Source organism: Heterodontus francisci, chromosome 42 (genome assembly GCF_036365525.1).
Source record: "Heterodontus francisci isolate sHetFra1 chromosome 42, sHetFra1.hap1, whole genome shotgun sequence".
NCBI classification, from domain to species: Eukaryota; Metazoa; Chordata; class Chondrichthyes; order Heterodontiformes; family Heterodontidae; genus Heterodontus; species Heterodontus francisci.
Window position 1 is genome coordinate 15314326 of NC_090412.1, and position 23759 is coordinate 15338084.

Consider the following 23759-nt stretch of genomic DNA (forward strand, 5'->3'; position numbering starts at 1 on the left):
GCCTTGATGTCAAGGGCAGTCACTCTCACCTCACCTCTTGAGTTCAGCTCTTTTGTCGATGTTTGAACCAAGGCTGTAATGAGGTCAGGAGCTGAGTGGTCCTGGCGGAACCCAAACTGAGCATCACTGAGCAGGTTATTGCTAAGCAAGTGCCGCTTGATGGCACTGTTGACAACACCTTCCATCACTTTACTGATGATTGAGAGTAGGCTGATGGGGTGGTAATTGGCTGGGTTGGACGTGTCCTGCTTTTGGTGTACAGGTCATACCTGGGCAATTTTCCACATTGCCGGGTAGATGCCAGTGTTGTAGCTGTACTGGAACAGCTTGGCTAGGGGTGCGGTCTGGAGCATAGGTCTTCAGTATTATTGCCGGAATATTGTCAAGGCCCATAGCTTTTGCAATATTCAGTGCCTTCATTCGTTTCTTGATCACACGTGGAGTGAATCGAATTGGCTGAAGTCTGGCATCTGTGATGCTGGGGACTTCAGGAGGAGGCCGAGATGGATCATCAACTCGGCACTTCTGGCTGAAGTTGTCTTCAATAACAACTGAATGATGCAAAGTAGAATTTTACAATTGCAACGGATCTTGTGAAATGGAAAAATAAAAGTTGAGAAACTGTTTTTTGAGTGTTGAATGAATTTTGAAAATAGTTGTAGTTCTAGTTTTTGGGCAAAGTGTTAAAGTTGCTGACTTACTTTGAATGCTGAATATTTTAAACAGTGTGCCAAAACTGCCTGCATCCTTGTTTGTTGGAAGTTGGGATGTTCAACCCCTTTGTTATCCCCACAAATTCTTTCATCACTGCTCAACTTGGCTCATTTGGTACCAGTCCTCCTCCTGAGACACGAAGCTGTGGGATCAGGTTGTGCACCATTGCTCAAGAAAGCTAGGCTGATACTTTGGTGCAGTACAGTGAAATTGTTGGAGGCGGGATCCACATCTTCTCTGTGATTCATTAATACGCATAGACATTAATTGAGTGTGTCAACTCAACTTATTCTCTGGATCCAACATCAATCATAGTTTACTTAGCCTGCTAGTTAATAGTTTTAAGTTATGAAATGTACAGAAATGACAGTCTTGGGTTCAAATCTGGACATATAAATTTTTGGGGTGGGTACTTAATATGTAAGGGCACGAACTGGTGTGTCTTATAAGCATCATAGAATTGAAGTTTTTTTAAACTATACTTGTGTATGTATTTTTTTTCCTGCTTTCTTCCTTTCTAACATAAAACCTGAGGTATGACTTCGCGAATTCAAGGCACCCCCTGTTAACTCATCTTGACTTGTATATGTCAGTGCCAGTAGATATTTATGGGGGAAGGGTCACAACTTTGTGCCACTACTGGACAAATTTCAAAAGCAATACCCCGGCATGCCTACTAGTAATTGTGTCATTGAAATTACTACAAATGTATTGTCAGCAGGTGGTACACCTAAAATGTTCCTGGATCTTGCTGCTGCCCATGTGGTACTTTAATGGTCAGAGTTACCCTGGAGGCAGCAATTAAGACCCTGTCAAAAATAGGGCTTCCTAGCTAAGGTTGAATTAAGTTTAGGAGTTTTACCTTCATCCAGCTGCTGGTTGTCGGAAACTTGAGCAATCGGAACTACACGTCAATGTAAAAGCAGCTAAATGAAGTCAGTCTTGCACGGAAAGGTTGTTGAATTAAAGGTTTGTTTGCCTGTGAGCACATTTACTTCCACAATGTCCAGCATTATATTACATCAATGAAAATACAAATCATTCAAAGATTTTCTTTGAACAAAGTGGTAACTATTGAAGATATTTACATATTTGAGCATCAGCAGAGCACCAGAAATAACTAAACAGAATCAACAACAACTAATGCCTTCAGTGAAATCCAGAGGAAATAAAGGTTAAAGAATAGACAAGAAGGGAGTTTCGCATTGCAAAATGGTATATATACTTCAATGCAAGAAGTCTAGGGAATAAGGCAGATGAGCTGAGAGCACAGATTGGCAGTAAGATATTATAGCTATTACTGAGACATGGCTGAAAGAAGGGAAGGAATTGCAGCTCAACATTCCTGGTTACAAGTTCCTCAGACCAGATAGAGAGGAGGATTAACAGAGGAAGGAGGGTCGCAATATTGATTACGAAAACAATTATAACTGTGGGGAGGATTAATATGATAGAAGGATATCAAATGCAGCCATATGGGTTGAACTGAAGAGTAAAAAGGAGGTAATCACTCTTCTGGGATTGTACTAGAGATCTGCAAAAAGACAGCGGGAGATACAAGGGCAAATAAGTAGGCAAATCTCTGAGAAGTGCAAAAACAATCGGGCAGTAATAATGGGGGATTTCAACTACCCTAACATTAACTCGGATAGAATTAGTGTGAAAGACACAGAGGGAGCAGAATTCTCTAAATGCATTCAGAGAACATTTCTAGCCAGTATGTAGCAAGCCCAACAAGAGAGGGGGCAGTTCTGGTTCTGGAGCTCATGGGAACGAAGCTGGGTAGGTGGAAGGGGTATCATTTGGGGAGCACTTTGGTGGAAGTGATTATAATTCCGTTAGATTTAGGGTCGTTATGTAAAAGAACAAACATGGAACAGGAATAAAAGTTCTCAATTGGGGAAAAGCTAATTTTACTAAGCTGAGATGTGATTTAGCTAAAGTGGACTGGAACAGCTACTTGAAGGTAAATCGATGCCAGATCAGTAGGAGGCATTCAAGGAAGAGATAGTGAGGGTTGAGAGCAAGTATGTTTCCTTAAAACAAAAGGATGGGACTAACAAATCCAGAGCCCCCGTATGTCAATGGGTTAAAGGAGAGGATAAAGGGAAAAAAAGGGAAGCTAATGATAGATACCGAGGGCTCAGTACTACAGGAAACTTCGGAGTATAAAAAGTGTAGGAGAAATTACAAAAGAAAATAGGAAAGCAAAGAGACAGCATGAAAAATATTGGCAAGTAAAATCAAGGAAAGTAAAGGAGTAAAGATGTATTGCTTCAATTGTACAAAGCATTGGTGAGATTGCACTTGGAGTATTGTGTACAGTTTTGGTCTCCTTATCTAAGGAAGGATATACTTGCCTTAGAGGGAGTGCAACGAAGGTTCACCAGACTAATCCCTGGGATGGCAGGATTGTCCTATGTGGAGAGATTGCAGAAACTGGGCCTGTATTATCTAGAGTTTCGAAGAATGAGAGGTGATCTCATTGAAACTTGCAAAATTCTTACAGGGCGTGACAGGGTGGATGTAGATAGCATGTTTCCTCTGGCTGCTGAGTCTAGAACACAGTCTCAGAAAAAGACAGGCCATCTAAGACTCAGATGAGGAGGAATTTCTTTACTCAGAGGGTGCTAAACCTGTGGAATTCTCTACCCCAGAGGGCTGTGGAAGCTCAATCATTGAGCATGTTCAAGACAGAAATCAATAGATTTCTGAATACTAACAACATCAAGGGATATGGAAATAGTGGTGGAAAATGGCATAGATGTAGATGACAGGCCACGATCTGTTTGAATGGTGGAGCAGGCACGATGGGCTGAATGGCCTACCCTTACTCCTATTTCCTATGATTCTATGAAAACCCAAAGATTTTTTATAAATACATAAAAGAGCAAGACGATAACTAAAGAAAGAGTAAGACCTATTAGAGACCATAGGGGCAACCTGTGTGTGGAGGCGGAGAATGTGGGTATGTTAATGAATATTTTGCGCCTGTTTTCACAAAAGAGTGGGACGATACAGGCGTTGCAATCGGGGAGGAGGAGTGTGAAATATTAGATGAAGTTAACTTAGTGAGAGAGGAAGTATTTAAGGGATTTAACACCTTTTGAAAGTGGATAATTCCCAAGGCCTACATGAAAAGTATCCTCAGCTGTTAACAGAAGCAAGAGTAGAAATGGTGGATGCTCTGACCATCATTTTCCAATCCTGTGTGGCTACAGGCACGGTGCTAGAGGACTGGAGGATAGCTAACATTGTACCATTGTTTGAAAAAGGAAAAAGTGATAGAGCAAGTAATTATAGGCCAGTCAGCCTAACCTCAGTGGTGGGAATACTATTGGAAAAAATTGAGTGACAGGATAATTTTTCATTTAGAAAGACACAGATTATTAATCAAAGACAATCAGTATAGATTTGTTAAGGGAAGGTCATGTCTGACCAATGTGGTTGAATTTTTTGAAGAGGTAATGAGCAGGGTTGATGAGGGTAGTGCATTTGATATGATGGCATCTGTCCATCTCGGGAGACGATGGGCTATGCCCAGCGTGTATGTCACATCTGGATTGAACATCATCTGTTGTGGCTGTAGAGGCCGACTCGTGAGCCCCATCCCTTCTGTAGCTGGCATAGATGAATAGTGTTGGCCCGAAGTCGACCGATTTTTTTCTTTCAGTTGGGCTCTCTCTTCCGCCGTCTGGTCATTTCTTTTGCCCTCTGCTTTCTCTACACCCTGACTGCTTGTCTCTAGGCACTTCAGTCAGCAGTAAGGACTTCCCATGTATCAATTCCAATCCCAATCAACTTGAGATCTCGCTTGCAGACATCCTTGTATTGCAAGCGTAGGCAACCTGTTGGTCTTGTGCCGATAGAAAGCTTGCCATAGAGCATGTCTTTGGGGATGCGGCCTTCATCCATTCGGCTCACATGACCCAGTCGACGGAGTCACCACTGACTCGAGGGCAAACACGCTGGCGCACTCGTGTACTTCTGTATTTGGCAGTCTGTCTTGCCAGGAGATGCCCAATATTTGAGACAGCAGAGATGGAAGCTGTTCGGCTGCTTTTCCTAGCTTGCATAAGTTGTCCATGCTTCGTTACTGTAAAGAAGAGTGCTGAGAACACAAGCCTGGCACACACAACTTTGTATGTTCAGTTAGTTTGCTGTTGGTCCGCACTCAGCTTATCAACTTTGACATGACTGCCGCAGCCTTGGCAATCCTGGTGCTGATTTCGGCATCAAGGACAAGGCTGCTGGTGAGCATTTATCCAAAGTATGTGAAGCTGTCGATGACCTCCAGAGAGGTGGTCAATGTTGATGGAGGGTGGAGTCTCTATATCCTGGCCCATAACTTTGGTCTTCCTGATGCTGATTGTCAGTCCAAACTCCTTGCAGGCCCGGAAGAACCAATCTTCAAGCTGTTGCAAGTAAACTTCAGTATGGGATGCCAGGGCGGCATCATCAGCAAACAGCGGATGCAGCCTCAAACTGCCTCGGTGGCCATACAATACCGGCCACTCTAAAAGTGACCGCCCTTAACTTTTATGCGTGTGTCTCTTTCCAGACTTCGACGGCAGACTTGTGCAGAGTCTCCCAAGCAGCTGCGCACCACTGCATAAAGGTTGTGACTGATGCTTTGTTCAAACGTGCTAACAGTTTCATTTGTTTCAAAACGGACAACACCAGCCAGGCTGAAGGATCAAGAGGATTCAGCGCAATAGCTGGGTTCCCAGTGGTTCAGGGCGTGATAGACTATACACGTGGCAATTAGATCACCAGCAGGCTATTCAAGGGCATTCATTAATTGAAAAGGCTTCCGCTCATTGAACGTTCAGCTTGTATGCGATCATTGGAAGAGAATCATCCAAGTTTGTGCACGGTACCCAGGGAGTTACCAAGATGCATACATTCTCAAACTCCCAGGTGCCTGTTCTTTTCAGCTGCCACGATAGACTGGGAAGGTTGGATACTTGTGGACAGGGGTTATCCTTTGAAGACCTGGCTGATGACACCTGTGAGAATCCCAAGGGGTCATGCTGAGGAACACTTCAATGAGAGCCATGCGGCCACCAGAATGACAATCGAACAAACGATTGGCCTACTCAAAATGAGATTTAGGTGCCTGGACCGCTCAGGTGGAGCACTGCAGTACGTGCCAGCACGGGTCTCCAGGATTATTGTCATTTGCTGTACCTTGCACAACCTTGCGATGGAAAGGGGAGACGCCATTGAGGAGGTTCCAGGTAACTGTGAGGCATCATCAGATGAAGATGGAGACTCTGATGAGGGCGATGGGCACCACCCACATGATGGCAGGGGAGAGGAAGCAGAATGTTCTCTGGAATTAAGAATGAGAGAGACCTGGGATGCCCTCATCGGCAGGCGTTTTTCTTGAGGGGATTGCTACGTGCAAAGATATCACATTGTAGCATGCAATGAGCCATTGTGGGATTCCGAGAGGGGAAGGACATGTACATCCAAGGGAAGCGATGATCTGATGAAAAACAACACCATGTCACGATGAACCCAATCCAAGTGTGTGACATCTCATATATAACAGCTTGAGCAATGCAACGATGTCTGATGCAACCTCATGGATGACATATGCAAAGTTAAATGTTCAAAGCACAAACTTATTTACAGTGATCTAATGTCAAATTCAAATAAATAATCAGAAGGTAACTCATTGAACAAGAAGTGATGTAACAGTGATTTCTTAAAACGTTTGCAGGTGCTCTTGCGTGTGGACGATCCCTCGCCAACAGACTCACCAGAGGCAAGTGGCTGATCAGGCTGCCGCCCTGTTCTTGATGACTTTGGTGGATGTCCTCTGCCTGCTCGCTGCCGTGCAGGCCACGGCATGTTGGGGTGCTCATAAGAAATATTAGGAGCACCCTCTAACACCCTGGGAGTTTGCGGTTGACATGTCACTAGCGGAGGGAACAAGGGGCTGTATGATGCATCTGGAGCACCCTGAGAGGAGCTCCCATGTGCTATCGGCTGCTGCCCCTGTGCGCTCCTGAGGCTTGATTGGTCCTCAAAGCTGACCTCAGAGGGATGAGCAGCCTTGACCTGCCGCATGCGCGTCTGAGTTGTGCTCTGATGGCCTGGTCCAGGGTGGCTACACCCCCCCCCCCCACCCCGAGATCTCTGATGGCTTCCAGTACTGGCCCCTCCGCGACAGCCACCAATCTGTCCACGGAGGATGCCAGATGGACAAATGCCTGAGTTTGCAGCTGACATGTTCTGGATGGACATTTCCAGAGTATGTGCTATGGCTCGCAGCACCTCTGGCAACTCCACTAGATGTTCATTCACCACATGTTGGACCTGTAACATCTCCCGCCAAATGGATGTTCTCAGAGGCGCGTCATCAGCTTGCGCCTCTGTACTAGCCTGGCGTCCCACACACCTCCGAGTGTGTGAGGCATCGGTCAGTTTTGCCTCTGATGGCTGGTCCGGCGACTGTGCTGTGCTAACACCCGTAAGTGGCATCGTTTCCACAGAGACAGTAATCCCAACTGTGGTGGCAGTCTGTGCGCTGACACATGGTGAGGTACGATGATGTAATGGTGCACCCTCTGAGGCGATCTCCTCATCCTCAGAGGTGGATTGTTGAGACCCCAGGAACCCTCCTGGACGCTGATGTATTTCACCTGCAGGGAATATCAGATTGATCAGTTTGCCACTTCAATTGCTTCCCCCCCCACACCCTCCCACTACATTATAGATCACTCAGTCAGACGGCCAGGGCCGCCAACCTCTCCATCTGCTACAGCACATCCTCTGTTCTCCCCCGCCAACATCAAGGCATCCTGCTGCATACTCGTCAGGTATGCCTGATTGCCATGGCCACCCCCGGTCAGGGACCCCTCTCGGGCATTGTGTGCCCTCTTCTCCTATTTGAGCAAGCACGCCTAATTTAGATATGATTTAGTATCTCACACCCTCGCCCATTGAGTTTGTTGTTGCATTTCATCGCAACAGCAATGCAGTGCCCAATTTGAACACACATGGATGACAATGCATCCCAGGCCTGCCATCTTGCGTCCCAATACAATGCAGCAGGAAAGGACTGCTCATTGCTAGTTTCCACCTTGCATCGTTAGGACAGACTGACCCTTCCCTGACACATTCGCAATGAGATTAATAAGAAGTACCCCTTACCCGGGCAGAGTGAAGCAGGTCATTGAGCCGCTTGCGGCACTGGAGCCATGTCCATGTAACCACACGGTGGCTGCTGACCACCTCGGCGACCTCCATCCAGGCCCTCGGTTACATCTGCGGGCCTTCTTCGGTCCGTCAGCGTTGAATAAGATATCATGCCTCGCCTCCACCACCTGGAGGAGGACCGGCAGAGATTCTTCTGAGAATCTGGGGCTGTGGTGAACCTTCTTCTCACCATCAATCTGTATTTCTTCTGCAAATCTTTTCTCCTTTCCTGCCCCTGGGCACTGTCAGTCTTCCTTCACTTCTTGACTTTCCAATCAGTTGGTCACCTCGGCAGTTACACTCCCAACTCCTCCGCCAAAAAATTCCGGCCTTTATCTCAGAATAAAATGCACCAACCAGGTTTCTTTATTAAACAACAAAATTATCAGTTTATTATTAAACAAGACATAACCAGTAATGAAGCAAAGCATTAACACACAGATTGAAATATGAAGTTCCCTTTTACCTTAGCCCCTCGCGCACGCACGCTGGTTAACTGCAAAAGAGATTTTCACGTTAGAGTTCTGTTACAACGAAAAGACAAAAAAGAATACTTTGGCCAAATACTTGATAATTCTTGAAGAAATAAAGAGAAGATAATGGAAAGATATCAGTTGTCCCTTTTTGGTTTGGCATCTCAATTACGCCAAGACGGCTGTCACTGGGATTTTTCTAGACCAGTATTTTTCAGGCGATGTTGAAGATCAGTTTGGCAGGCTTTCCAGGAGAGATGTGACAATTGGGGTTTCTGGCAGGCTTTTCAGGAGAAATGCAGCATCAGTTTCTTTATTTCTTGCACTTGATTCTCAGGAAGTTCTCAGAGATGGAAGAGGGTGAGCTGATTGTGACTGCTCTCTTGGCTGGTATTCTCCAACTGTCTTCAAAGCAGTTCATGCCCCAGCACATTGTCCAAAGCAAAACCAAAAACAATATCACAAGAGTCAAGCCTCCTGACCCCTATAAATCTTGACCTGTCACTTCTCTGTAAACATCCCCCCCACCTTCATCAAAAAGCTCCTGCTGGGTATTTATCTGAAGACAGTAAATGTTGTTTTCAAACCAGACATCTCTTCTTTCAATGACCCCAGTGAAAAAAAAAAAATTAATGGAAACCTTTTCACTTTTCCCAAATAAAACAATGTCTATAATTCTAAAATACATGAGTCCTCAAAAAAAACTTAACAAAAAATCTAGAAGCACCATCACAATATATGTGCCTGTTTTTTTAATTGATAATTGATTGCCTTAAAAGTGTGGAGCTGTCTAGATTTGCAAGTCTATTTTAGAATACTTAGTGAGTACAATCGGAAGTTCGTTGCCAGTGGCTACTTTGTCGCAGAATCTGACTCTCGTTCCTTGCACTGAGAGATCTGGTATGATAATTTGTTGCACTAATGGAACAGGAGGCATAGACGGCAGATAGCCATCAGCACAGACCTATTCAAGATACCATACAAACTGAAACAGTTGTGGATCATAAGCTGGAATTAATTTATTCGAACTGTATTAACAGCCATATGTGCAGCCCTTATGGAAAGGAGCACATAACTGTACCATTACTAACTGTGTATGAAATTGCAGTAATGGTAGATGTCGTTCAGTTGTATTTGAAAATAGCTTATCCTTTTCCTTAATCAGCTGCTTTAAAAATAAAATCTTTGTTTTTGATTTCCACTGTACAGGTTAACAAAAATCACTGAAGATCATTTGCAAAAGCCTATCATAACTCTTTTAATTTTGTTGATGCATTTGAGAATGCAAATGATAACTGCAAAGATCTAAATCCATGTCGCACCTTCAAAACTCCTTTTGTATCTGGTTTTCCAAAAATCTGCGATGCATTTAAAAGTCTTTGATGTTTAATTTGAGCTACATTTATGGTTAAGAAATGCTATTTTACTATTTTTTAAATAGAGCCACTCCTCTAGTTCTTGATGTTCTTGTGAAAATGGTCTGTCAGATGGACGTGGATTTTGTTAGACGTGTCATTCTTTCCAAAAATGTGCTTGGTCTGATTAGCCTTGTAAATTGTATTTCCTTTGTTTTATTAATCCCTTGTCCTGTCAAGAAATTGGCAAAAATGTTGCTGGTTCAAATTGCAAAAATAGGATCAACTTGGTCCAGTTAGTAGATTGTGGCTTACAAACTCACTTTTGAACTTGAGCACAAAACTTAAGCTGACACTTTAGTGCAGTACTGAGGGAGTGCTTCATTGTTGGAAGTGGCCTTTTTCGAAAATGATAAACCAAGGACCCACCTGCCCGTTCGTATACTTCAGGTGAACTTAAAAGAAACCACTATTTCAAGAAGAGTAGAGTATTCTTTTGGTGTCTTGGCCAACATTTCACCCGTAACAAATAACCACCAAAAAGAAAATTAACTTGTCATTCATCTCATTTATGGGATCCAGTATGTAAATTGGCTGGTATGTTTATCTACATAACAAGTGACTGCACTTCAAAAATAATTTATCAGTTGTGACAGGGCCTTCAGAAAATGCAGTGAAGCAAAGAAAATTCTCAGAGGGTAGGTGATGAGGGAAGGAAGCACCAGAATTGGGGAAAGAAGCTCATTTATATTGTATATAAAATTGCTTGAATCTCGTTACATAACGTGATTAAATTGCGTCTGATGTGATTGAATCAATTGCTTTAGAGAATATCTTTCAGAATGATGTGTGGTGGTTTTGAAGTTTTGATCTATGTTATGGCTCTATAATCCTGAAACACAAGATACTAAGAAGTTGTACCAAGGTACTTCGATAAGTTACAGTATTTGTACCAAATTCCTTAATGTTCTTTTAAATTGAAATTATAAATATACTTACATTTCTAATTGTTGGATTGAAGCCTTATCTCAGTTTACAATGTAAAAGAAAAATCACTGCAATACCTTCTTCCTCCCATTACATAGAAACATAGAAAAATAGGAGTCATCTTGGTAAATGACAAACAAGAGGTGCTCTTTACCCCCATTTGAAGCTGATGTTTGTCCATTTAGATATCAAATAAGGATTCTAAAGCCTGCTTCTGGTCTCTGCTGCCCTAAGGCAGCCAGCACCAGTGCTTACCGTAATTGGTGTCCCTTCTGAGCTCTTGGCCCCGCCCGATGCCACCCTGCAACAGTACTGCTAAGGTCTACGATCTTTCTACCCAATCCTTGACAGCACTTCCAACCCTCCGACAGTACTCCCAAGGCGTGCGATCTTCCTATCCAATCCTCTATCAAATCCCAATCATGGACTCTGAGGCCCATCTATTACTCCTCCAGACCCCCTACGATCCAACCCCATCACTTAGCTGGAAATTGGAACCCTAACCTCTGCAGGCTCCTACCACAGCAACATCTGCATTGTGATGAGCGCCTCAGACCTCCCTTTTGAGTGCAAGCTGTTAATATTCTGCCGATAAGGCGCCCAAAAATAGACACGTCCGAATTCCTGGAACCTAGACACTTATTTTGCAACTCAAATACACTCAATGTCAGGCTTTCAAAAAAAAGTAGTGTTTAAATTGACAACCTACTTTTATGACTACCCTCTGTCCTGCCATATTTACGCTTTATCACCTCTAGAATGTGTGTGCAGCAGCTGGGAAATTTTGAGTATAAAAGCTTCATTTTACAATGATATTGGATGTTAATGGCCCTGGATGCAATTTTCCATCTGTGAAGTGGGCAATATGCCCCATGCACAAAGGGGTTCTTAAAGGTGCAGAGGCTTTTTGGTCTGTAGTTTTTTTAATCCCTTTACTCCTCCAGTGTTTTTTTTAAGAGCTGTTTTTTGACTTCTGTTCTTTCCTTGGCATCAGAATATGAAGGAATTGTTTAAGTAGAGCCAAATGATTTCATAACCCTGAGTATTTGGCGAGTTGCTTGCAAACAAATGTTGCCTTTTCAGCAATATTTTCACAGCAGTGTGCTTGGTCCTGCTGGCATGGAATGTGTGCGCAAGGGCTGGGAAGTCTTGAAATATAAAAGCTTCATAATGTGATATGGTGTTCAGAGGCCACGGTACAATTTCCTATTGGTGAAGTGAGCAAAAAGGGGTTTGCAAAGGAGTAAACATTTTTATGGCTGATTTTTATTGTTTTCCACTGCTTTTTTGATCTTTTGTATTTTTGGCATTAGAACATAAAGAAAATGTTTATATGGAAACAAAAACAAATTAATATTGTCTCTAAAGTCACCAGAAAACCAACAATAATTGAAGCATTTACAAGAGTATGGAAGATCAGGAAAGTCATAAAATGGAAGGGGAGGTTCTTGCAGTACAAACTTTCACTGCAAGCTTTCCAACTACAAGCTATAGTGTTCTGTGTTGGCAGGCAAGTCGGGTTAAAATTAAATATGGGGTTTGTTCCTAAAGCAACACAAGAGCAGTATTTTGTAACTGAAGTGATATGGATAAAGGATGCCAGGGAGATCAGCTGATCCAAAGTTGTGCTCTCTGCAGCTATCAGAGCCATGAGCTGTATCTGTAGGTCTGAGAATACCTACCTAGCAAAGACTGGGCACAAGTGCTCCGCAGGCTCTGAGCCAGTGTGTAGCCATTTCCTGCAAGGACACCAGCAACCAGCTTGCAGCATTGAGATGAGCCTACCAGTGAGTCAAGGTCACAGACTTGCCAATAACTTTTCGATCCCTACATTTGCTTTTCGAGGTACTTCAGTTGCTCAACAGGAACTTTCAGAATGGCTATCAAAACTGATTCAGACTATGGGCTCTCTTTGCATATTTAATTACAGCTGGTCTGGAAGATTTGGATGATTGGCTGTTCTCATTTCAAACAAGCGCAAAGTATCAAGTATCAAAGTATCACAAACTTGAAGTATCAAGCCTGAAAAATATAGTCTGTTAGTAGTTCAAGGTACAAAAAAGATTCAGAGCTGTTTCATGATTTAATAGTCTTCAGTGAAAAAAATCAAGATTTTGGAGGAATCAGTGTAAAAGTTACGAAGATACTTAAGATAATATTGCTTTTCATGGTATAATAAAATCAAAATATTGCAGATGCTGGAAATCTGAAATAAAGACAAATGCCGGAAATGCTCAGCAGGTCTGGCAGCATCTGTGGAGAGAGAAGCAGAGTTAACGTTTCAGTGACCCTCCATCAGAACTGGCAAATGTTAGAAAGGTAATAGGTTTTAAGCAAATAAAGCGGGGGTGGGGCAAGAGATAACAAAAGGCAAGGTGTTGATAGGACAGAGGGTCACAGAGAATAACTGACCAAAAGGTCATGGAGCAAAGGCAAACGGTATGTTAATGGTGTGTTGAAAGACAAAGCAGAGAGGGTGTTAATTGGCAGAAAAATGAACAGCCCGGGCCCAAAGCACAAACATGAAATAAAAATGGGTAGGCACATGGTAAAAAAATGAATGATGAAACAAACTAAAATAAAAGAAACAAATAAAAAAAAAAGGAAAAAAAAATAACTAAAAATAAAAAAGCATGCCCATCTTGCTCTGAAATTATGAACTCAGTGTTCAGTCCGGCAGGCTGTAGCGTCCCTAATCGGTAAATGAGATGCTGTTCCTTTAGCTTGCGTTGATGTTCACTGGAACACGACAGCAAGCCCAGGACAGAGATGTGGGCATGAGAGCAGGGGGATGTGTTGAAATGGTAAGCAACTGGAAACTGGATGGACTGAGCGGAGGTGTTCCGCAAAGCAGTCACTCGGTCTGTGTTTGGTCTCCCCAGTGTAGAGGAGACCACATTGTGAGCAGCGAATACAGTATACTACATTGAAAGAAGTACAAGTAAATCGCCGCTTCACATGAAAGGAGTGTTTAGGGCCTTGGATCGTGAGGAGGTAAAAGGGCAGGCGCTTTTCATGGTACTTTTCTAGTTTTGGAAGAGATCATGCCTTGCAAAAAAGGATAGTTACTAACCCTGACCCCCTTTAACAGTTGACACATTTTGCTGTCATCAACTACTACTTGCATTTTAATGCCGCCTTTGACATAGAAAAAAACGCAAGGCATTAAACAGAGGCATAAGGAAAAAATTAATGCCAAGCCAATGAAGGAGTTTTTGTGAAGGATGGTCAAAAGATTGGCTGAAGAGATGGGGTTTAAGGATTATTGTAAAAGAGCAGGGGAAAGTGAAAGGCAAAGGAATTCCAGAGCGTGTGCCCAGATAGCTGAAGGGACAGTGCCAATGTTGGGGCGAAGAGAGGGGTGAATGCACAAGAGGCTAGAGTCTGAGAGAATTGGGGGAGTGGGGCAGGTTGGGAGAATGTTACAGCGATGGGGAGGGGCAAGGCCATGAAGGGATTTAAACGCAAGCGTGAGAATTTTAAATTTGAGGACGCGAAGCCAGTGCAGGGCAGCGAAGACGGGGGCGATGGGTGAGTGGGAAAGAGGAACCTAGTGTGGGATAGGATATGGGCAGCACAATTTTGGACAAGCTAATGTTTATGGAGTGGGGGGTAAGATGGGAGTCTGGCTGGGAAAACATTAGAATAAAAACAAGAAATGCTGGAAATACTCAGCAGGTCTAACAGCATCAGTGGAGAGAGAAGCAGAGTTAACGTTTCAGGTCAGTGACCCTGAAACGTTAACTCTGCTTCTCTCTCCACAGATGCTGCTAGACCTGTTGAGTATTTCCAGCATTTCTTGTTTATATTTCAGATTTCCAGCATCCGCCATATTTTACTTTTATTAAAGCATTAGAATAGTTGAGTTTAGAAATGACAAACGTACGGATGAAAGTTTCAGTGGCCGATGAGGTGAGACAGTAGCAAGCAATGCTACAGTGGTGGAAGTGTGCAGTCTTTGTGATGAAGAACATTCAAGGTCGGAAACATGGCTCAGGGTTGAATAGGACATAGAGGTTTCGAGCAACCTGGTTCAGATTGAGACAGTGGCTGGGGAGGTGAATGGAATTGGTAGCAATGGTACAGAAATTGTGGTGGGTCTGGAAATGATGGCTTTTTTCTTTCCACTGTTTAACTGAAGAAAATTGTGGCAACTCCAAGGCAGCATGTCAGATAAGTCATCTGGCAACAGAGGTAGGGCAGGTTTTGAGAGGGGCAGTGGAGAGGTGGAACTGAGCTGAGCTTAACTTAACATGTCTTTGGATGATATCGTGAAAGGACAGCATGTAGATGAGGGAGAGGAGGGGCCCAAGGATCGAACCTTGAGGGATTCTGAAGGCAATGGTGCAGGGCTGGAAAGAGAAGCTGGAAATAGTCTGGTTACAATAAGGTAGGAGTGGAACGAAGCAAGGGTTGTCTAACTGAGCTGAACGACAGAAGAGAGAGGATTTGGAGGTGACGGCGTGTTTACAGACTGTCTTGAACCAGCTGTTTTATTTTGAATTTTGAAATACAATTTTAGATAAATTTCCCTTTTTTAATTGCAGTGGATGATTCAGCAGCCTCATAAAGTAGCGACTTTCTTTGGGTGCATTGGAAAAGATAAATTTGGTGACATCTTGAAGAAGAAAGCTGAAGAAGCCCATGTTGATGCCCATTACTATGAACAAAATGAACAGCCAACGGGCAGTTGTGCTGCCTGCATCACTGGTGACAACAGGTCAGCGACTCCTTTCAAGAAACTTAGTTTGAGGTTAGAATACTGGTTTTTATTGAATAAATCAAATACAAGTTAAATTCTAGAATAGCTTTTTCAAAGAGCCGACGCAATGGTCTGAATGGCCTCCTTTTGTACCGCATCATTCTATGTTAAGATCTTGATTTATCAAGTCACGCCTCAGCCTTCTCTGCTCACGTGGAAAAAAAGCCCAAACTCCTGAAGTCTTTATATCTTTGATTTTTGGCATCATCCTACTTAATCTATGCTGCAGCTTTTCCATTGCTTTTATATCCTTCCTAAAATAGGATACTTAAGGCCGTGCACAATACTCCCTCTGGGTCCATGCTTTTGTGTGCTTCCAGAACAATACCAAGGATTCTGTTTGACTTTTTATAGCCTCATCTACTTGTGCAGCCTTTAATTACTCGTGTCCATGCACCAAGGTCTTTCTGCTCCTCTATTTAAAATCTTACCATTTAAGGTGCAATTCCTTTCATTGTTTTTAACTTACAAAACTTATTGCTTTATCTGCATTAAACTGCATTTGCCATTCTTCTCTCCCTGCAGTCTTTCATTGTCCTCCTCACAATTTGATTTACCTCCTGATTTGGTGTGATCAGCAAATTTTGATATTCTATCAGTTTCGAAGACCAGATCATTAAGTATGTAGAAATAACAGCAGCCCCAAACAGACACTGAAACAACACACAACGTATTTCCAGGCTGAGAAACTTCCTTTTATGTTTCGCTTTGCTTTCTGCCCTCCAGCTACATATCTATACTTGTGGCCAAGTTCCCTTTAATTCATTGTGCCGTTATCTTTTCCTTAAGTCTTTTATGTGGTACCTGATTAAACCGTTGGCGACTATGACCTAAGTTCCGGAATTCCCTGCCTAAACCTCTCTGTTTCTCTACCTCTCCTCTTTTAAGATGCTCCTAAAAGCTTCCCTCTTTGATTAGGCTTTGGACATCTTTCCTGATTTCTCCTCCTATGGCTTGGTGTCAAAATTATTTGACAAATGATTTCCTTCATTTATCACCTCTATTATTTCTTCCAAGGATTCTATGGTTAGTCAAGTATAAACAGCACTTTAGAAACCTGTGCTGACTTCATTGATTAGCTCGTGTTTCTCTACATTGTTTGCAACCTCATTCCTTGTTTTAGACTGTAGAAGATGATTAATTGGGCTGTAATTTCCTAGCTTATCCTGTTTTTTTTGAAGGGGGAATTACATTTTTTCCCCTTCGGTTCTGGGATGTACTTAATTTTTACTTTACTGTCTTTTGTTTAATCATCTCCCATTACTGATCTATGATTGTATATGCAAATCTTTTCTCCCTTTTGATCTTGCATTGATCTTTTTTTCCAGTCATGGTACCTGTTTCCCAAATGCACATCTTTTTAGTTTACCTATTTGCTCTGTTTCATTATGGAGGACCAGGTCAAGTACTGCTTTCCTTGTTGAGTAGCAGCTGAGAAAATCATTCTGATCTTATATTTGAATAACTGCATTATTTTGGTTCTTGTATCTTAGTTAGATCACTGTCTCAGAACCATAAAAGTTTGTTGCGCAGGAGGTGCCACTTCAGCCCATTGTGTTTGTTATGGCTCTTTGCTAGAGTAATCCAAAACTAATTCTGTTGATTCCACCTCCCCGGCTATCTCCTCCCCCCCCTCCCCCCCGCATCCTTTTTCTGCTTCAAATATTTATTCAGCTTTCTCTTAACAGATACAGTGATCTCTACCACAACTGCTCCCCACAATGGCACAACGTTCCATAGTTCAAAAATCTGCAAAGTAAAGAAATTTCTTCGAACTCTTCTCTGTACTGTGATCATGGCCTTTTTTAATTGGTAACCTGTATGTCAGTAATTTCCTGAGCAGAGGAAATCATCTTTCCCTGTTAATTCTTATCAAATCCATTTCTGGTTTTAAAAACCTCTTTTTAAAAAAAAAAAAATCTCCTTTTCGCTTCTCTGTCTATCAAGTCCCTTAAACTGTCTGTATTCCTTAGAGTTTAAAGGTGGATCAGCAATGACCTCCGGAGTACATCATTTTCAAACCTTTTCCAGTTCCTTACTCTGATGGGAGAGTCCCAGTTTGCCATACATAAAATCATAGAATAGTACTGCACAAAAGGGAACCACTAGGCCCATTGAGTCTGCACTGCCTTTTTTGAAGAGCATTCCAGTTAGTCCCACTCCCCTGCCTTTCTCCCTATACCTGCAGATTTTTTTTCCTTCAAGTATTTATCCAATTCCCTTTTAAAAGCTACGGTTGAATCTGATTCCACCTCCCTGTCAAGCACTTTGTGTAAAAATGTTTTTCCTTATGTCACTCTGGTTCTTTTTACCAATAACCTTAAATCTGTGCCCTCTGGTTATTGACACTTCAGCCATTGGAAACAGTTTCTCTTTATTTACTCTATCTAAACCCTTCATGATTTTAAACACTTATTAAATCTCCTCTGAGCCCTCTCTGTTCTAAGGACAGCTTCTCCAGTCTATTCATGCAACTGTAATCCCTCATCCCTGCAATCATTCTAGTAAATCTTTTCTATACCCTCTCAAAACCTCATGTCCTTCCTGAAGTGTGATGCCCAAAATTGGACATCGTACTCCAGCTGGAGCTGAACTAGTTCATATAGGTTTAGCATAACTTCCTGGCTTTTGTACTCTGAAGTTTTACCATTGATCTTATATTATCTCTCCTCGTTCTTCCTATCAAAATGCATCGCCTCACACTTTTCTGCATTGAATTTTCTTGATCGGTCATATGTCTGCCCATTCCACGAGCCTGTTTATGCTCTCTTAACGTCTATTACTATCTTCCTCACTGCTTCCTACACTCATTAAATTTTGTGCTATCTGCAAATTCCTCTACCCCCAAGTCCATATTAAAAACAGCAGTGGTCCTAGTACTGATTCCTGAACACCACTGTACACCCTGCTTTTCAGCACAATTCTCTGTTTTCCAACCCTTAGTCAATTTTGTTATCCGATGGGCTTCAATTTTGTTAACAAGCCTATTATGTGGTACTTTATCAAAATGCCTTTTGAAATTCCATCTCCACAACATCAACTCACTGCCTTCACCCATCCTTTCTGTCACCTCATCAGAAAACCCCAATCAAGTTATTCAAATAGCATTTGCCCTTTAAAAAAAAAAATCCATGCTGGCTCTGTTATTGGTCCATAACTGTCCCAAGTGTCTGTTGAGTTTCTCCCGAGTTATTGTTCCTGAAAGTTTTCCACCACTGATGTTAAACCGACTGGCCTGTAATTGACAGGTTTATCGTTCTCACATTTTTTGAACAAGGGTATAGCAATTATATTCCTCCAGTCCTCTGACACTATCCCTGTATCTAAGGAAGATTGGAAGATGGTGGCCAGCACGCCTGCAATTTCTACCTTTACTTCCCTCAGAACGCTAGGATTTACCCCAGTCAGCCCAGGTGACTTACTCACTTTGATGTACTACTAAGCTTTCTAGTACCTCCTCTTTTTCTATTTTTATCTCATCCACTATCCTGAGAACTTCCTTGTTTACTGTAGCATTGGAAAAGTTTCCTTCGGTAAACACTGATGCAAAGTACTCATTTAGTACTTCAGCCATGCCTAGTGACCCCGCAAATAGATCTCCATATTGGTCCCTAATCGGCCCTCATCGCTCCTCTAACAACCCTTTATTTGCTAATATGCCTATAAATAACCTTTGGATTTCATTTTATGCCAATCTATTCTTGTACTGTCTCTTTGCCTTTCTTATTTTCTTTTCATTTCTCTGTACATTTTACGGTCAGCCTGATTCTCCCTTGTACTATCAAGCTGACATCTGTCATATGCCCTCTTTCTCTGCCTCATGCTACCCTCTAACTCCAACATCATTCAAGGAGCTTTGGTTACCCTTGCTTTCCTCCTTGTGGGAATGTACCTAGACTGTTCTCAATCCATCTCTTAAAAGGCTGCCCATTGCTCCATTACATTTCTGCCTGTCAGTCTTTGAATCCACTTTACCCTAGGTTGATCCCTCATCAATTAGCTGAAATTAGCCCATTGATGGTGTCGAGCTGAACCTTCGGTGATGTGCTTGGGAAATGGTGTGCACAAGCCCGATAGTAATGGCATAGATTTTCCCAGAGTACCACCCTAACCTGTCGATGAGTCTCTGCAGACACTCTTCAGTGTGAGATGTTAATGCAGCATTGTCAGCAAAGAGGAGTTCCCTGATGAGGACTTTCCGTACTTTGGTCTTCGCTCTTAGACAGGCAAGGTTGAACAACCTGCCACCTGATCTTGTGTGGAGGAAAATTCCTTCTTCTGAAGACTTGAATGCATGTGAGAGCAGGAGGGAGAAGAGGATCCCAAACAGTGTAGGTGCGAGAACACAGCCCTGTTTCACGCCACTCAGGATAGGAAAGGAGTCTGATGAGGCGCCGCTATGCTGCATATTGTCATGGAATGAGGTGATAATACTTAGTAGCTTTGGTGGACATCCAATCTTTTCTAGTAGTCTGAAGAGACCACGTCTGCTGACGATGCTGCATTAACATCTCACATTGAAGAGTGTCTGCAGAGACTCATCGACAGGATTGCGGCTGACTGCAACAAATTTGGCCTAACCATCAGCCTCAAGAAAACAAACATGGGACAGGACGTCAGAAATGCTCCATCAATATCGGTGACCACGCTCTGGAAGTGGTTCAAGAGTTCACCTACCTAGGCTCAACTATCACCAGTAACCTGTCTCTCGATGCAGAAATCAACAAGCGCATGGGAAAGGCTTCCACTGCTATCTCCAGACTGGCCAAGAGAGTGTGGGAAAATGGCGCACTGACACGGAACACAAAAGTCCGAGTGTATCAAGCCTGTGTTCTCAGTACCTTGCTCTATGGCAGCGAGACCTGGACAACGTATGTCAGCCAAGAGCGACGTCTCAATTCATTCCATCTTCGCTGCCTCCGGAGAATCCTTGGCATCAGGTGGCAGGACTGTATCTCCAACACAGAAGTCCTCGAGGCGGCCAACATCCCCAGCATATACACCCTACTGAGCCAGCGGCGCTTGAGATGGCTTGGCCATGTGAGCCTCATAGAAGATGGCAGGGATCCCCAAGGACACATTGTACAGCGAGCTCATCACTGGTATCAGACCCACCGGCTGTCCACGTCTCCACTTTAAAGACGTCTGCAAACGCGACATGAAGTCCTGTGACATTGATCACAAGTCGTGGGAGTCAGTTGCCAGCGATCGCCAGAGCTGGCGGACAGCCATAAAGGCAGGGCTAAAGTGTGGCGAGTCGAAGAGACTTAGCAGTTGGCAGGAAAAAAGACAGAAGCGCAAGGGGAGAGCCAACTGTGTAACATCCCCGACAACCAAATTTATCTGCAGCACCTGTGGAAGAGTCTGTGACTCTAGAATTGGCCTTTATAGCCACTCCAGGCGCTGCTCCACACACCACTGACCACCTCCAGGTGCTTACCCATTTCCTGTTGAGACAAGGAGACCAAAGATGAAGAAGAACCACCCTAACCCAACCTGATGTAGTTTTCAACTACCTGAGGGCCATGGAGAGTAACAGTCCCCTCAGTTGAGCGGGGTGGAGGGGGGGGCTCTGGAAGCAGTCAGTGTGGGGGCTGTGTTAAACTCCGGAAAGCTTGTTATGGAAGGATAATGCGGGAGCCTATCTTTACTCCGTTTCACATTTATTGTACAGAGTTCTTTGAGAGAGTTACATGTGCTGTGGATGAAGGGAAACCGGTGAATGTATTGTACTTGGATTTCCAGAAGGCATTTGATAAGGTGCCACATCAAATGTTATTGTAGAAAATAAATGCTCATGATATAGGGGGTAACATATTGGCGTGGATAGAGGATTGGCTAGCTACCAAGAAACAGAGAGTAGGCATAAATGGGTCATTTTCTGGTTAGCAAGATGTAACGAGTGGTGTGTCACAGGGATCTGTGCTGGGGTATCAACTTTTTACAGTTCATATAACTGACTTAGATGAAAGGACGGAAGGTATGATTGCTAAATTTGCTGATGAGACAAAGATATGTCGGAAAGTAACTTGTGAAGAGGACATAAAGGGGCTACAACGGGATATAGATAGGTTAAGTGAGTGGGCAAAGACCTGGCAAATGGAGTATAATTGGGGAAAATGTGAAATTGTCCATTTTGGCAGGAAGAATGAAAAAGAATATATTATCTAAGTGGTGAGAGATTGCAGAGCTCTGAGATGCAGAGGGACCTGGTTGTCCTCGTGCATGAGTCGCAAAAGGTTAGTATGCAGGTACAGCACGTAATTAGGAAAGCTAATAGAATGTTATTGTTTATCGCAAGGGGAATTGAATACAAAAGTAGGTTATGCTTCAGCTATACAGGGCATTGGTGAGACGACGTCTGGAGTACTGTGTACTGTACTGGTCTCCTTATTTAAGGAAGGATGTAAATGCGTTGGAGGCAGTACAGCGAAGGTTTACTAGACTAATACCTGGAATGGACGGGCTGTCTTACGCTGGCTTGTATCTGCTGGAGTTTAGAAGAGTAAGAGGCGACCTGATTGAAACATATAAGATCCTGTGGGGTCTTGACAGGGTGGATGTGGAAAGGATGTTTCCCCTTGTAGGACAATCTAGAACTAGGGGTCACTGTTTAAAAATAAGGGGTCTCCCATTTAAGACAGAGATGAAGAGAAATTTTTTCTCAGAGGGTTGTGAGTCTTTGGAATTATCTTCCTCAAAAGGCGGTGGAAAAAGAGACTTTGAATATTTTTAAGGCAGAGGTAGATAGATTCTTAATAAGCAAGGAGGTGAAAGGTTATCGGGGGTAGGTGGAAATGTGAAGTAATCAATCAGTTCAGCCATGACCTTATTGAATGGTGGAGCAGGCTCTAAGGGCCGAGTGGCCGACTCCTACTCCTAATTTTTATGTTTGTGTGTATGTAGTAAAAGGATTGCAAACATGTAGCTCCTCACTCAAAACCCTCTACCAGTCTCAGTCAGTGTTTGCTTATAAGTGCTCAAGTAAGACCCCAATTAACAACCTCCACCTGCATATAATCAAACAATTGATACACAATTAACAGATTAACAGGATGGAGTAGCAAGGGAAGCCCAAGGGCTTTCATGTGAGGCCCAGAGCTGCTGCTGGCACTACAGGAATCCTAAAATTAAACTTTAAACTTAGCTGCCTGGGTGTCCTCTGGCCCACAATCTGACTCCTGGCAGGTCTGGCATGATGGGGTGAGCATCACTACTCACATCAAAACTTCAACAAATATTGCAGTTGGGTGCTGAAGGACCACTGCCTTCTTGTGGGTGTCCCACTTGCCTGCTCGAATGAGCAGGTTAACAGTGGGACATGGCAGGAAAACAGCGGGATCAGAGGGGGTTGTGACAGCCCTCAATTTAAATGCCCCATCTGGTTTCCGCCAGACAGTGGGAGTTAAAATCGGGTCTATAGGTCTATTTGCTCCACAAAGCCTCGGCAACGAAGTTCGTTGTAGCAGTTGGCACCCCATTTGAGATTTTCCAGCTCAGCACTACAGATTACATTTGAAACCTTTCTACCCTCAGTGGCATGCCACATAGTTGACCATTGAGCTATTGGTCGGAATTAATCAACATTAATGTAACTCTATGTTTATACTTTTCACCTGTACTCCTCTTTTCCCATCTTTACCTATTTACTAATGTACCCATAAAATAACCCAATTATTCTGATGGCAAACTGGCTTTTGTATTTGGACAGAACTTGTCTGAATGCTAACTTGTGTATACAAATGGCGGCAGTGGAAACATTTGCATAGCTTATGCTTTTTACCATACCCTAGGATAGGTAATTTTGGATGTGAAGGTTTAAAGAAAATCTGATTGGAAAAGCTACATATCCGACTCAAGAAGGGAGAAGGGATCCAAAAATAACTTGGAATGGCAATGATTTATTGTTTGGAACCAGGAAGGGATGCAGGGGGCAGGATAAATGTTTCTTCGTCTTGCTTTCTCTCAAAAAAAAAAAAATTGCCAGTTGCCATCCTCCTGGCTTTGCTTGCTATTGAGAGTACAATGTAAGAGAAAATGAATTGCGCACAGTGACACATTAAAGGATTACAATGCTGCTGTTAATCTTATATGTGGTAGAATTTCCCTCTTGCATAGTAATGGAAATAGTTTTATCTGTAAATACAGCCTTAAATGTTGACCTGACTTTGCTAGTCTGTGTTCTTTTTGTTGAATAATTGGAATATGTTGTTAAATCGATTTGGAAGTACCAGAATGTATTTAAGCTATTTGTGCATT

The 23759-nt window shown here is 43.0% G+C and overlaps 1 protein-coding gene across 3 annotated transcripts in view; it reads left to right on the plus strand.

The window, feature by feature from the left end:
* The window catches only part of LOC137355466 (adenosine kinase-like), a 240118-nt gene that overhangs the window by 123003 nt on the left and 93356 nt on the right, over positions 1 to 23759 (plus strand). For 2 of the 3 annotated variants that reach the window (XM_068020615.1, XM_068020617.1), the window contains exon 5: positions 15286 to 15491. In XM_068020615.1, the coding sequence (XP_067876716.1) occupies positions 15286 to 15491 (206 nt within the window). The remainder of the gene's footprint in view (positions 1 to 15285; positions 15492 to 23759) is intronic. The other variant, XM_068020616.1, reaches the window with a different exon arrangement.